General features: G+C 41.1%; 1 protein-coding gene across 1 annotated transcript in view; it reads right to left on the bottom strand.

Annotated features, from left to right (window-relative positions):
• Positions 1 to 8,575: 8,575 nt before the first annotated feature.
• The window catches only part of MAML3 (mastermind like transcriptional coactivator 3), a 636,937-nt gene continuing 632,860 nt past the window's right edge, over positions 8,576 to 12,652 (bottom strand). Inside the window, exon 5 of the mRNA XM_007941205.1 lies at positions 8,576 to 9,576. Within this exon, the coding sequence (XP_007939396.1) occupies positions 8,576 to 9,576 (1,001 nt within the window). The remainder of the gene's footprint in view (positions 9,577 to 12,652) is intronic.

The following is a 12,652-nucleotide window of genomic DNA, read 5'->3' as shown; positions in this document are numbered from 1 at the left end:
AAGAATAGCAGTGGAGAAGATATAACAATTTCCTGCATTCCAGATAACAGTGCTAAATATACCAAAGTACTATTGAGAAACTTTTGGCTTGGGCCTGGGCATATGATCAATACTAGTTGAGGTTCTCCTACTCACCAAAGAAGAGGGAAATTAAGAGTAAAGAGGAGAAGGGAGGGAAACCAAAAAGATAAAGGACTGCTTATACAAACAGATGTCTTGTTGGTCCAACTGTTAGGTGCAGTTCAAACCCACCCAGGGGCACCCAGGGAGAAAGATTTGGTAAATTCAGTAAAGATTACAGCCTGGAAAACCCTATAGGGTGGCTCTACTCTGTCACATGGGGTGACTATGAGTTGAAATCAACTCAATAGCACCTAACAAAAACAACAACATGCAAATAGGTTGTTAAGCAGGGCTTGCTCCCTTCACAGATATTTGTCCTCACACACTTTTATTTTTGTAGGGGAGTTGAGGGTTAGTGTTAAAGTAAGCTGTTAAGAAGGAAAAATATCAGGTCATTTAATTTTTACCCCATTTTTTCCAGAAAGTCTTCCTCTTCCTTGAAAACAATGGTTGGTCAAAGGCAGAAACAGCTCATCTAATGCTTCTGAATGTTCATTAATCTGTCAGTAGGAGTTCCTGGGTGGTGCAAACAGTTTATGTGCTTGGCAGCTATCCAAAAGTTAGGAGGATTGAGTCCAACAGAAGGTGCCTCAGAAGAAAGTTCTGATGATCTACTTCTGAAAAACCAGCCATTGAAGACCTTGTACAGCACAGTTCTCTGACACACATGGGGTCACCATGAGGCCAAGTCAACTCAACAGCAACTTTTTTTTTTTAATCTATGAACAATAAAATGCCTCTTTTGCACTGGGGCAGATGCCCTGTGAAACTCTTAGTGACTTCCTAGATAGATGTTTCCACCACTCATCTGTCAGTTTGTCATACTATGGTGGCTTGCATGTTGCTGTGAGGCTGGAGGTTATGTGCTGGTGTTTCACATACCAGCAGGGTCACCCATGGTGGACAGGTTTCAGTGGTGCTTCCAGACCAAGACAGACTCAGAAGAAGGAAGGGGTCATTCACTTCTCAGAGAATTGGCCAGTGAGAACCTTATGAATGGCAGTGAAACACCATCTGATGATACATTACTAGATAACTTTATGAATAGCCCTGAAAAATAGTCTGATATAGGGCAGGAAGTTGAGCCCCTTAGGTCAGAAGGCCCTCAAAATACAACTGGGAAAGAGCTGCTTCCTGAAAGTAGAGTCAAGCTTAATGACGCTGATGAAGTAAACCTTTTGGGGCCTCCATTTGCTGATGTGCCATGACTCAAAATGGGAAGAAATGCAAACACCCATTAATAATCAGAACACGGAATGTATGAAGTATGCCTCTAGGAATATTAGAAGTTGTCAAAAAGGAAACAGAATGCATAAAGATTGATATCCTAGGCATTAGTGAGCTGAAATGGACTGGTTTTGGCTATTTTGAATCAGACAACCACATGGTCTCCTATGCCGGGAATGACAAATTGAAGAGGAATGGTGTAGCATTCATCATCACAAAGAATGTTTCAAGATCTATCCTGAAGTATAATGCTGTCAGTGATAGGATAATATCCATACCTCTACAAGGAAGACGAGTTAACATCAGTATTATTATTCAAATTTACCCACCAACCACGAAACCCAAAGATGAGGAAATTGAATTTTTTTTTTTTTTTTAACCAACTTCTGCAGCCTGTAATTGACCAAACATGCAATCAAGATGTGTTTATTATTACTGGTTGTCAGAATGCAAAAGCTGGAAATAAAGAAGAATGACCAGTAGTTGGAAAGTATGGCCTTGGTGACAGAAATGATGCTAGAGATCATATAATAGAATTTTACAAGACCAATGACTTACATTCATTGCAAATAACTTTTTTCAACAACACAGATGGTGGCTATACATGTGGGCTTTACCTGATGGACTACACAGGAATCAGATTGACTGCATCCGTGGAAAGAGATGATGGATAAGCTCAGTATCTTCAGCCAAAACAAGGCCAGGAGCTGACTGTGGAACAGACCCTTAATTACTCATATGCAAGTTCAAACTGAAGTTGAAGACAATTGGAACAAGTCCATGAGAGCCAAAACATGACCTTGATTGTATCCCACCTGAATTTAGAGACCATCCGAAGAACAGATTTGACACACTGAACACCAAACAAACAAAAAAACTCACTGCCGTCGAGTCAGATCCAACTCCTAGCGACCCCTCCTTGGATTTCTGAGGCAGTATCACTATGGAAGTAGATTGCCCAATCTTCCTTCCAAGGAGCAGCTGGTAGGTTTGAACTGCCAGCCTTCTGGTTAGTAGTCAAATGCCTTAGGCACTACACTACCATAGGGGGTGGGGCATTGAACACCAGTGACCAAAAACCAGATGGATTGTGGGATAACATCAAGAACATCATCCATGGAGAAAGCAAAGGTCATTAAAAAGACAGGAAAGGAAGAAAAGATCAAAATGGATGATAGAAGAGACTCTGAAACTTGCTCTTGAATGGAGAGTAGCTAAAGAAAATGGAAGAAAGGACAAGATAAAAGGACTGAACAGAAGATTTCAAAGAGCAGCTCAAGAAGACAAAGTCAGTTATTATAATGAAATGTGCAAAGACCTGGAGTTAGAAAACCAAAAGGGAAGAACACACTCCACATTTCTCAAGCTGAAAGAACTGAAGAAAAAATTCAAGGCTCGAGTTGCAATATTGACAGATTCTACAGGCAAAGTATTGAATGATACAGGAAACATCAAAAGAAGATGGAAGGAATACACAGAGTCACTACACCAAAATAAATTGGTCATTGTCCATCCATTTCAGGAGGTGACATATGATCAAGAACCAATGGTACTGAAGGAAGAAGTCAAAGCTTCATTGAAGGAATTGGCAAAAAGCAAGGCTTCAGGAATTGATGGAATACCCATTGAGAAGTTTCAACAAATGGATGCCACACTAGAGGCACTTACTTGTCTATGCCAAGAAATTTGGAAGACAGCTACCTGGCTAACTGACTGGAAGATCTAGATTCATATTTGTACCCATTCCAAAGAAAAGTAATCCCACAGAATGTGGAAATTATCAAACAATATCATTAATATCACTCATAAGTATAATCTTGCTTGAAATAATTAAAAAATGGTTGCAGCAATATATTGACAGGGAACTTCCAGAAATGCAAGCTGGATTCAGAAGAGGATGTGGAATGAGGATATCATTGCTGATGTCAGAGAGATTTTGGCTAAAGGCAAATACCAGAAAGATGTTTACTTGTGCTTTATTGACTGTGCAGAAGCATTCTATTGTGTGGATAACAAATTATGGATAAAATTGAGAATCGGAATTCCAGAACACGTAATTGTACTCATGAGGAACCTGTACATAGACCAGGACGTTGTTGTTCAAACAGAACAAGGGGATACTGCATAGTTTAAAATCAGGAAGGGAGTGCATCAGGGTTGGTTCCTTTCCCATACTCACTCAATCTGTATGCTGAACAAATAATCTGAGAAGCTGGACTATATGAAGAAGAACATGGCATCACGATCGGAGGAAGACTCATTAACAACCTGTGATATGCAGATGACACAACCTTGCTTGCTGAAAATGAAGAATACTTGAAGCACTTACTGATGAAGATTAAAGGCTACAGTCTGCAGTATGGATTATAACTCAACATAAAAAAATTAAAATCTTCACAACTGGACCAATAACCAGCATCATGATAAACGGAGAAAAGATTGGAGTTGTCAGTGATTTCACATTACTTGGTTCCACAATGAACACCAATGGAAGCAGCAGTCAAGAAATCAGATGATATATTACACTGGGCAAGTCTGCTGCAAAAGATCTCTTTAAAACACTGAAGAGCAAAGAAAAGATCTCTTTAAAACACTGAAGAGCAAAGATGTCTTTTTGAAGACTAAGGTGTACCTAACCCAAGCCATGGTGTTTTTAATCACCTCATATGCATGTGAAAGTTGAATAATGAATAAGGAAGACCGAAGAAGAGTTGATGCTTTTGAGTTGTGGTGTTGGCAAAGAATACTGAAAGTGCAATGGACTGCCAGAAGAATGAACGAATCTGTCCTGGAAGAAGTGCAGCCAAAATGTTCCTTGGGAGCAAGAATGGCCAGACTTCTCTGATCTACTTTGGTCATGTTGTCAGAAGGGTCCATTCCCTGAAGGATAGCATATTTAGTAAAGTGGAGGGTCAGCAAAAATGGGGAAGGCCCTCAAGGAGATGGATTGACACAGTGGCTTCAACGATGGGCTCAGGTATAGCAAGGATTGTAAGGCTCACGCACGACGGGGCAGTGCTTTGTTCTGTTGTTCACAGGGTTGCTATGAGTCAGGAGCCAACTCAGTGGCACCTAACAACAACAGACAAATGTTTATTCTCTCCCTCCTCTCACCCACCACACACCAACCACACTGAAGTTTTGTAAGATCAGTAAGATTACAGGCAAGCAACAGTTTTAAATGAGAGAAGCGTTCCATTCATCCAGTGAACAAATTTTAGTATACGTAAAAATATGTGGTATTAATTGGAACTAGGTGTGCTCAATATGTCTTAGAGCTTCATGTCTTCACCTGTACTATCAGTCTCTTTTCCTCCCCTGGATCAGTTCATTTTTCCATCCCAGGTTATCTGGTAGGAGAATAAGTCCATATCATAGGACCAATGTGCAGTGTAACTTTGTTTTCTCCCTGGTATTGTTTGTCAGCCAGTCTGGACCCACAGCTCATCATGGGCAAGGCTGACCTCTTTTCCCACCGTCCAATTCATTGTTTCTCCTTGGTTTACATGTACGAAAACTCACCTTTATTTTTAATCTGTTTTTGCTGATAACTCTATTCTTTTCTTTTGGCCTGTTTTTCTGCTTAACCCAGACAGTTTTGAAACTTACTGTTTTACTATGCTTTTTAAAGTTTGATGGTGAATCTTAGGAGGAATTTCCTAGAAGTACCTAGAAGTAGACCTTGAAAGGTGGATTCGTATGTATGCAATTTATCAAAGAAGGGGCCTCAAGGGGAGAAAATGGAAAGGCAGTGGGGGAAACAGGACAGAGAAGGAGAAGTAGCCAAGCAAGCGGGCAACTTCAGGCAGTCTCAGACTCAGCCTGACCCTGCAGGGGAGATCGGGAGTCAAAGTTACATCTCAGAATTTGTTCAGGAAAGTTACCTAGACTTCACAGTCCTCGTCAGTGAGTCACTGGCAAAGTCAATCTGTAGGTATATAATAAGTTCTTTCCACACTCTGTGGGTGGTGTAGGCAAAATGGTCAGTGGCCCAATGGCAGCCCTCCAAAGAGAGTTCGAGCGTGGGCTGTCAGAAGTGCACACAGGAGGGAGATGGTTTACTGACAATGTCCACTAGGCCATAAATTGGCCAAAATCTTTTACGACTTTCCCCGCAACATAGTCCTTGATTTCCACCTTTTTTTTTTTTTTGCATAAAAAACTTTACTGTCAATTTCTAAATCCTGTGAATAAACCAGTTAGAAATTAAACTGTTATTGTATTGAATCTACAAATGAACTTAAGGATGTTCCTATCAAAATCGAAAGGCAAATGGAGGTGCTAATGGTTTTACTGAGCTACTAATCAAAAGGTTGGCAGTTTGAGCCCACAAATTGGTGCCAAGGAAGAAAGACCTGGTGATCTGCTTTTATGAAGATTACAGTCAAAAAATGCTGGAGCTCAGTTCTCGGTAACACCTGGCGTCATCATGTATCAGAATCTACTCCACAATAACAGACTTGGTTTTTTGTTGTTTCAAAGCTGACTTTCTTCCCTTTGCCACAGCCTTCGGAGTGGGGGATTTAGAAAGTTTCAGTTGTGTGGTTGTATTATAAAGGCTGGAAATAATTGATGCCTATTGTTAAACAGATGTATAATAAGGATACCAAAATCTTGAGAAAAGAACTGCAGTCACTCAGCTAAAACCCGGAAACAACATAGCTGCTTCATTAAGGTTATAGACCAGTGAAGATCCTATACTTTGGATTGATTCAGATAATGATCTTTTATTTGCTTTTTTTTTTCCTTTCTTTAAAAGTGGTATGTCAACATCACTTCGTTTCTACATTTCAGAGCTCTGTACATTTCTTAAAAGGAAATAAGCAATGCTCAATGTACAAAGTAAAAACAGAAAACTAGAAAAATCTGAATAAAATGGAGCAAGTTGCCATCAGGTCATACAGTACAAATTAGTAATTAGATGTCATCTGAAGTGCAATACCACTGCTGTGATGATGAGTTAAGGAATGAAATAAAAATACTCTATTTTAAACAAACAGTATATATATATTTATATGTATATTTTTTACAGATAGTAGACCAGTGATATCTGTAGTATTGTAAAAACTTATTTACAAATAACCTTTTTTAGACATTACATATACATCAGCACCGTAGTAGAAACAAAACAAAACAAAACAACCTTATTAAAATCTACCTCTCTATTAGTTGGTCCCAGGACTGAGCATTTGGAGGAAGCTTTTCAAAGATCATGGGAGCCCCCCTTTCTCCTCTAGCCACCTCCGGTTTCTCATCATTGCCTCTATATTTATTTCCTGTACCTTTCAGAAAAAGGTAATTATGTATTCTGTGTCCTGTCATTTGTTTTCATTTAAATTTTTTACTTCTTTATTTGGTTTTCATCTGTTTCCACTTACAAGTTTTCCTGGTAGCATCCCTCACGGCTCAGGGAGTTCATGGTCAACCTGCCTGGGCTCTCACCAACCTGGCCACCTCTGGCCTTGCATCCTGCCCCTTGCTGAGCAGATGTATGAAGCCTAGTATACGGAGAGCAAGTCAAGGGCAAGGTTGGCCCACCTGCCTCCTCTCTACACCCCTTCTGCCCTGGCCTTCCGTTCAATCTTGCCTTCTCTGAAGGACAAGCCATTCAGCCCAGAGGTTCTGGCTGTGGCATGGAAGGGTAGAGAATGGAGCCAGTGTTTAGGACACTCAGGGTGAGGTGACAGGGTAACGTACATGCCACTTTCACTTATGAAAATTATAATGCCACATGGTCTCCAAAATGGGGCAGCAGGGGGGAAGCAAGAACTGAAAAACCAAGGTGTTGTGGATTCCTCCTGACAGATTTCACTTAGATTTGAGTGAATTACAAAGAGAACTACAGCACAGAACTTTTGAAGTGGGTTACTTTGGCCATATGGCAGGAACCATATCCTTTCCCTTAGCAGTGTACCAGTGGATTATTTTTAGCTCCTAATATCTCAGGATTTTGTATTTGTCTTTCCCGTGAGTAGAAATTATGGTAAGAAAAAGGCTGATTTCAGAGGGACACCCTGGGATTTTCCCAAAGGGAGTCAGACCGGTTGACCATCAGGCCATTCCTCTCTAGGTATCTATGAAGTATATCAGATGTGGCTCACGTAAACCCACCCCCGAACCTCAGCGCAGCCCTCTCAGTCCCAGGCAGAGAATATTCATTCAACTCTACACATTTTAGAGAAAGAAAACTCCAGTGTCTCCTGTGCAGTTCAGGTATTGTCTAAATCTTTCTTTCATTTATTTGGACTCAGTCCAGACTTCCTAAAGACAAAAACTCTATTTCTTCTTGGATAGTCTGTAAGGAGGAGCAAGGGCAGACTAAGAGTGAGGTAAGGAAAACAAGGACAGAGTAGGGAGAGAGGTGCTGGGTGGCCCAGATATGGGTCCACCATTGGTCTCTCCACCCTGAGGCTGCCAGAACATGGAAAGAGCCTAGATCTGTCGGCATTATTGTACCAGGCCTCATCGGAGGCTCCAGCCCATCTATCTAAAGTGATGGCCACAACTTGTCACCATCAGAGGGCTGTCCCCTCAGGACTGCAGATGGACACGCCTCCAAGCCTAGTCGGCTAGCCTCATGAGGCAGCTGACAGTGATGCCCCTAAAATGCCTGAGGGTTGTCCTGGGGCAGGAGCCAGAGAGGCTGATTGAATCCTTTGTCATCTCCCCGTGACCATATCACTGTTCTTGCCTACTCTCCAAATACAGTAGCCTGTCTTGAAGCCTTACATCTGTTTCCACCAGAGTCCAGCTTATTTTTGACCTGTGGACAGGGCCTGTGCAATCACCCAACAGCTTCTGTGGGTATCTCCCTGGCCCAAGACTGTCCTTTTTGTGTCTCCAAAGCTGCAGCCTCTGGACCTGTGGCAGGAGGGGCTGACAGATGCCTCATCTTGGGCAGCAGTCCCTCTTAGATCAAGCAGCTGTTGCTGGACCAGGTAGGGCTGAGCAGAGGGGCTGGGGCGCAGTCTCCCGACCTGCCCCTCCCTTTCTCACAGCAGAGATCTGCATGGCGTCTTGACTGTGGTGTGAAAATCTGGGGAAGTTAGGCCCACTGGGGCTGTTAATCGTCACCTGGATCTTCCCGTCAGCCACTTGTAGTTTTGCTCAGTTTATGTGGGTTAAAAACAAACAAACAAACAAGGATGGGCCAACATCCTGCTTCTTTTTAATTTTTTAAAACTTTAACCCCAAGAGTCATGGCTCATGAGCATCTGCCTCCCAACTAGGGGTTTCCAAACAATTCATCAAGCTCCTGCATCCACTCATCCCCTGGCCCACCTTTGATGATAGAGTCAACAAGGTCTGCACTGTCAGGGAGCCCAGGGAAGGAAGTCCCGGTTCCTTCACCACTGTAATTGTATGACATGTCCTGAGGGGGGTTCCGGTCATAGGCTTGGCTCTGGTTGCTCGAAGCAAAGCTGCCACTGGGCATCTGCTGTTGTGCTGGGGGCTGGCTGAATCCTGGCATGCCAGGGACACCCTGGCTTAGACCAGACATGACCATTGGCCTGGCCTGGCTGGCGCCCTGCTGCCCCGGAAGCGACGGCATCATCTGCCGACCCATGGCAGCTGGATTGAGGGTTCTCACTGCACCAGTGTTGGTGTCCACAACTGATTGGCTCAATCCCTGTGGGAAGTGTTGCTTGGTTAGTCTCGGCTGCCCAGCTTGAAGTGGGTAGCTGGCGCCGTTGTTGAATGGTCCTAATTCTCCACTAGTCCTCCCAGGCATCGCCTGTAAGCTCCTCTGCTGCCAGCTCTGTGGTCCTTGCTGGACTGTTCCCATAATGCTTTGAAGCCTTGGAGGGGCTTGAGGTCTTGTCAAGGCCTGGCCCACAGGCCCTTTCATCTGCTGGTGTTGCTGGGTAATGCCCGAGTTCACTAGCATGCTCTGACCAAAACCACTCACCATGCCAACTCCTTGTCCAGAGGCAGGCTGCCTTGGCCCCTGGGCTTGGTTGTGTGTGATGCTCATGCCACTTTGGTTTGGGTGCTGCAACATTTGGGTCATTCCTGTGCTCATATTGTACATTCCTGGTTGGCTGGTAGGTGTGGTGCTATAAGGGGCCAGTCCCATCTCTGACTGGGCTGCTGCTGTGGCCATTGTCCCTGGGTTCTGGGAAGGTCCCATTCCCATCATGCCTGCATTCTGTGCCATCAATCGTGATGTCCGCATGCTCTGGAGGGCTGCTTGGCTTCTCACGGCTGCTATATCCTGGGGAGAACCTATTGGGCAAAAAGAACATACACCACTCAGTCTTCTCAGTAAGTAACATTGTAACAAGTTGTTAGAATTTTCTTTTGGAATGACAAAATTCCTTTATAAGGAAAAATCTACACTAATAATACATCTTTAATAAAAACTATTATTATTTTAAAGGAGCTCTAGTGGCGTAGTGCCTAAGGCATTTGACTGCTAACCACTCCTCAGAAGGAAGATTGGGGCAATCTACTTCCATAGAGATACTGCCTCAGAAATCCAAGGAGGAGTTGCTATGAATTAGAAATGACTTGATGGCAATGAGGTTTTTTTTTGGTTTTTATGGTGGTGTAGTGGCTAAGCACTCAGTTGCTTACCTCAAGTTTAGTGGTTCAAATCCATCACCTATTCTGCAAAAGAAGATGAGGCAGTCTACTTTCATAAAGATTTACAGCCTTGGAAACTGAATGGGCAGTTCTACTCTGTCCAATTGGGTCACTATGAGTCAAAATCAACTTGATGGCAATGGGTTTGGTTTATTATGATCACTATGATACATGCTGATTGTGGAAAAATTGGAAAATATTGACAAACACAAAGATGAAAATTAAAATCACCCATTTTCCAACCATCCAGAGATGATCACTGCAAATTTTTTATTTATATATAAATAAATACACACAAAAATTAGGATCATGCTATGCACAGTTTTGTAGTTTATTTTTCCACTTAATGTACTCTAATAATATTTTAGTTATCATTTCAAAAACAATTTGTCTCTTGCTCTTCTGGATATGAAACCATCCTTAACTAATACCATTTTCCTCAGAGGTGAGAGGTAATTCACCTCTTGGGCTAATTTAGAAAGAAATGGCTGATCACTTTGCATATTCTATTTGTGAAATGGAACATGGTTCAGTAGAGAATACTATCAATAAAAACCATTAGACTAATTTCCCATAAGACCTGAGTAGGATTTGAGAGGTTAAAGGCCTATGCTTCTGCTAGGAAGCTATTTCGACAGGTGGGACATTTTCTGGATATACTCTATAGACTTTACCATGCTCTGGATTCTCTGCTTTTTAACACGTCAGTACAAATCGGCCAGTTTCCTGGGCTAGGAAAACAAATCATTCTGCTATTTTCTACTTGGCAATGAACTTTATACATCTCCCCAGCAAAGTCCACTGCTTCAAATCAGCAATGACTACTTCTCTGGGCATATCACTATCACAGTTTTAATGATGCTGTTTAAGAGTTGGCCAGAGCATCAATGCCAAGTCACTCAACCCTAATTAGGCATTTCAGTGACTCCTTTACACATTTTTGGGAAATTTCCAAACCAGCCCAGAAATTTCACCCTGAGAACACTAGTCAATGTTGTAGAAGCCTGGGAGGTGCACACAAATGAATTTTTCTATGTATCTGCTAATGATTATGTCTATGAGAAAAAGAAAAATAGTTTTTCCTGGACATTTAGAGAAGATGCAGCATGGGAGCCAATTGATATTATAAGCAAATTTTATCCCACCTTGGAACTGTGATGAGAAACCAGGCGAGAATAGTCTAACCTTGTTAAACCTGGCACCTTGGCAGATAACTGAAACATGTTTTTGTCTTCCTGATGGGGTTATTGATTTCTGGGCAGCAAATATATCTCCATATTTTCTTTCTTTTTTTAAGAAAGACAATTACAGGAATTCTGATTATGACTTAAGTTTCTGTGGCTTGAGATCAATATCACACTGCATTGAAAAATGAAATGGTTACTGTGGGGAAACCAGAAAAGTCTAGGGAAGAGTACCTAGAAATGTTTCTATGTTTTGTTTTAAGCTTAATTATATCTAACTGAGTTTAAAAAAAAAAAAAAAAAGAAAGGAAGTTCCTGGTGAAACAACGCATGGTAGGTAGTATGTACTGCAACTTGCAATCCAGTTATGAAGTTTTGTGACCTTAGTCACTAAGTTTGTATTGACTGCATGACCAATCTGATAAATGGTGGTAAAATGGGTTATTAAGTTGTTTATTAAAAAGTTTAAGGGAAAAATATTGCTGATTCAGAGACTGATTGGATAGAGCCAAAATACATAAACATGTGGCTGGGCTGCTGGAAACTGATGAAAGAATTTTCATAATTTGGACATTTTTGTTGTATGTTTATAATGGATATGTTGAAGGAGAGGGACTGGCTATTGTCTGGACTAATTTTATGAATGAGAAATCGGGTCCTCTCCTTTCTTCAGAAGACAGAAATGCTGTAATGGCTATTAACAGGTATTGAAACATTAATCCAAGTCAACCTTTATTTTTACTTAGTATGAATGACTGTATGATGTACATGTAATTCTTATGGAAAAAAGACATTTTAAAAATCAGCCATCAGCACTATATTTTCAACTTGAGAAATAAAAAGTGTTTTATTAATCTAGTTTTAAATGTATCTGAAGAATTAACTTCAGTCTTTATTTGATTATTACACATACATTTAAAACAGCCTACTTCTACTTTTGCCTCTTTTTTTTTGGTTTAACAACAGTATTCTTGTGAGACACTATAGCTAAATTAATTTTCTTATCTGCTGGTTAACATCACAATGTCAAAGAATATCTTCCATATTCAAATACAAATGATAATGTGTGATTTATTCCTACAAGGGTCTGTGTTATATTTTCACTCATAAGAAGACTATAGCACTTGTGAAAAATAAGCATTTCCCCATAGGCCATGTAACATTGCCCAGAGGCACAGAACTCAAGGAGAAAAAGATAGTTATTAAGACCCTTCAGAAGACAACGTAGGAACAGCATGCAAGTTATTCCTAACAGAACTGCTCTCCAAGGACAGTATTTTTTTATCTATCAATTTGCTATTTTCCTAGATGTATACCATCATGATACCAAGGGTGTCAGTAAAATATATGAGAATGCTGAAGACAGAAAAAAACAAATGATATTTCAGATCAATCAGCTGAGGGATCCTAAATGTCACTGGTCATAGGCTAAAGCTTATGTGTAGCTAAATTTTTAGGTTGATTACCTGTAATTTGGGGTTTGGGAAATTTTCTTTTTAAACAAAAGTTCAAGAAGTGAAGCTTTTAAACTG

Source organism: Orycteropus afer, unplaced genomic scaffold, assembly GCF_000298275.1.
Source record: "Orycteropus afer afer isolate SDZICR_OR568_19922 unplaced genomic scaffold, OryAfe1.0 scaffold00076, whole genome shotgun sequence".
Taxonomy (NCBI): domain Eukaryota; kingdom Metazoa; phylum Chordata; class Mammalia; order Tubulidentata; family Orycteropodidae; genus Orycteropus; species Orycteropus afer.
Note: the sequence above shows the minus strand (reverse complement) of the source record. Positions and strands in the feature narration are given on the sequence as shown.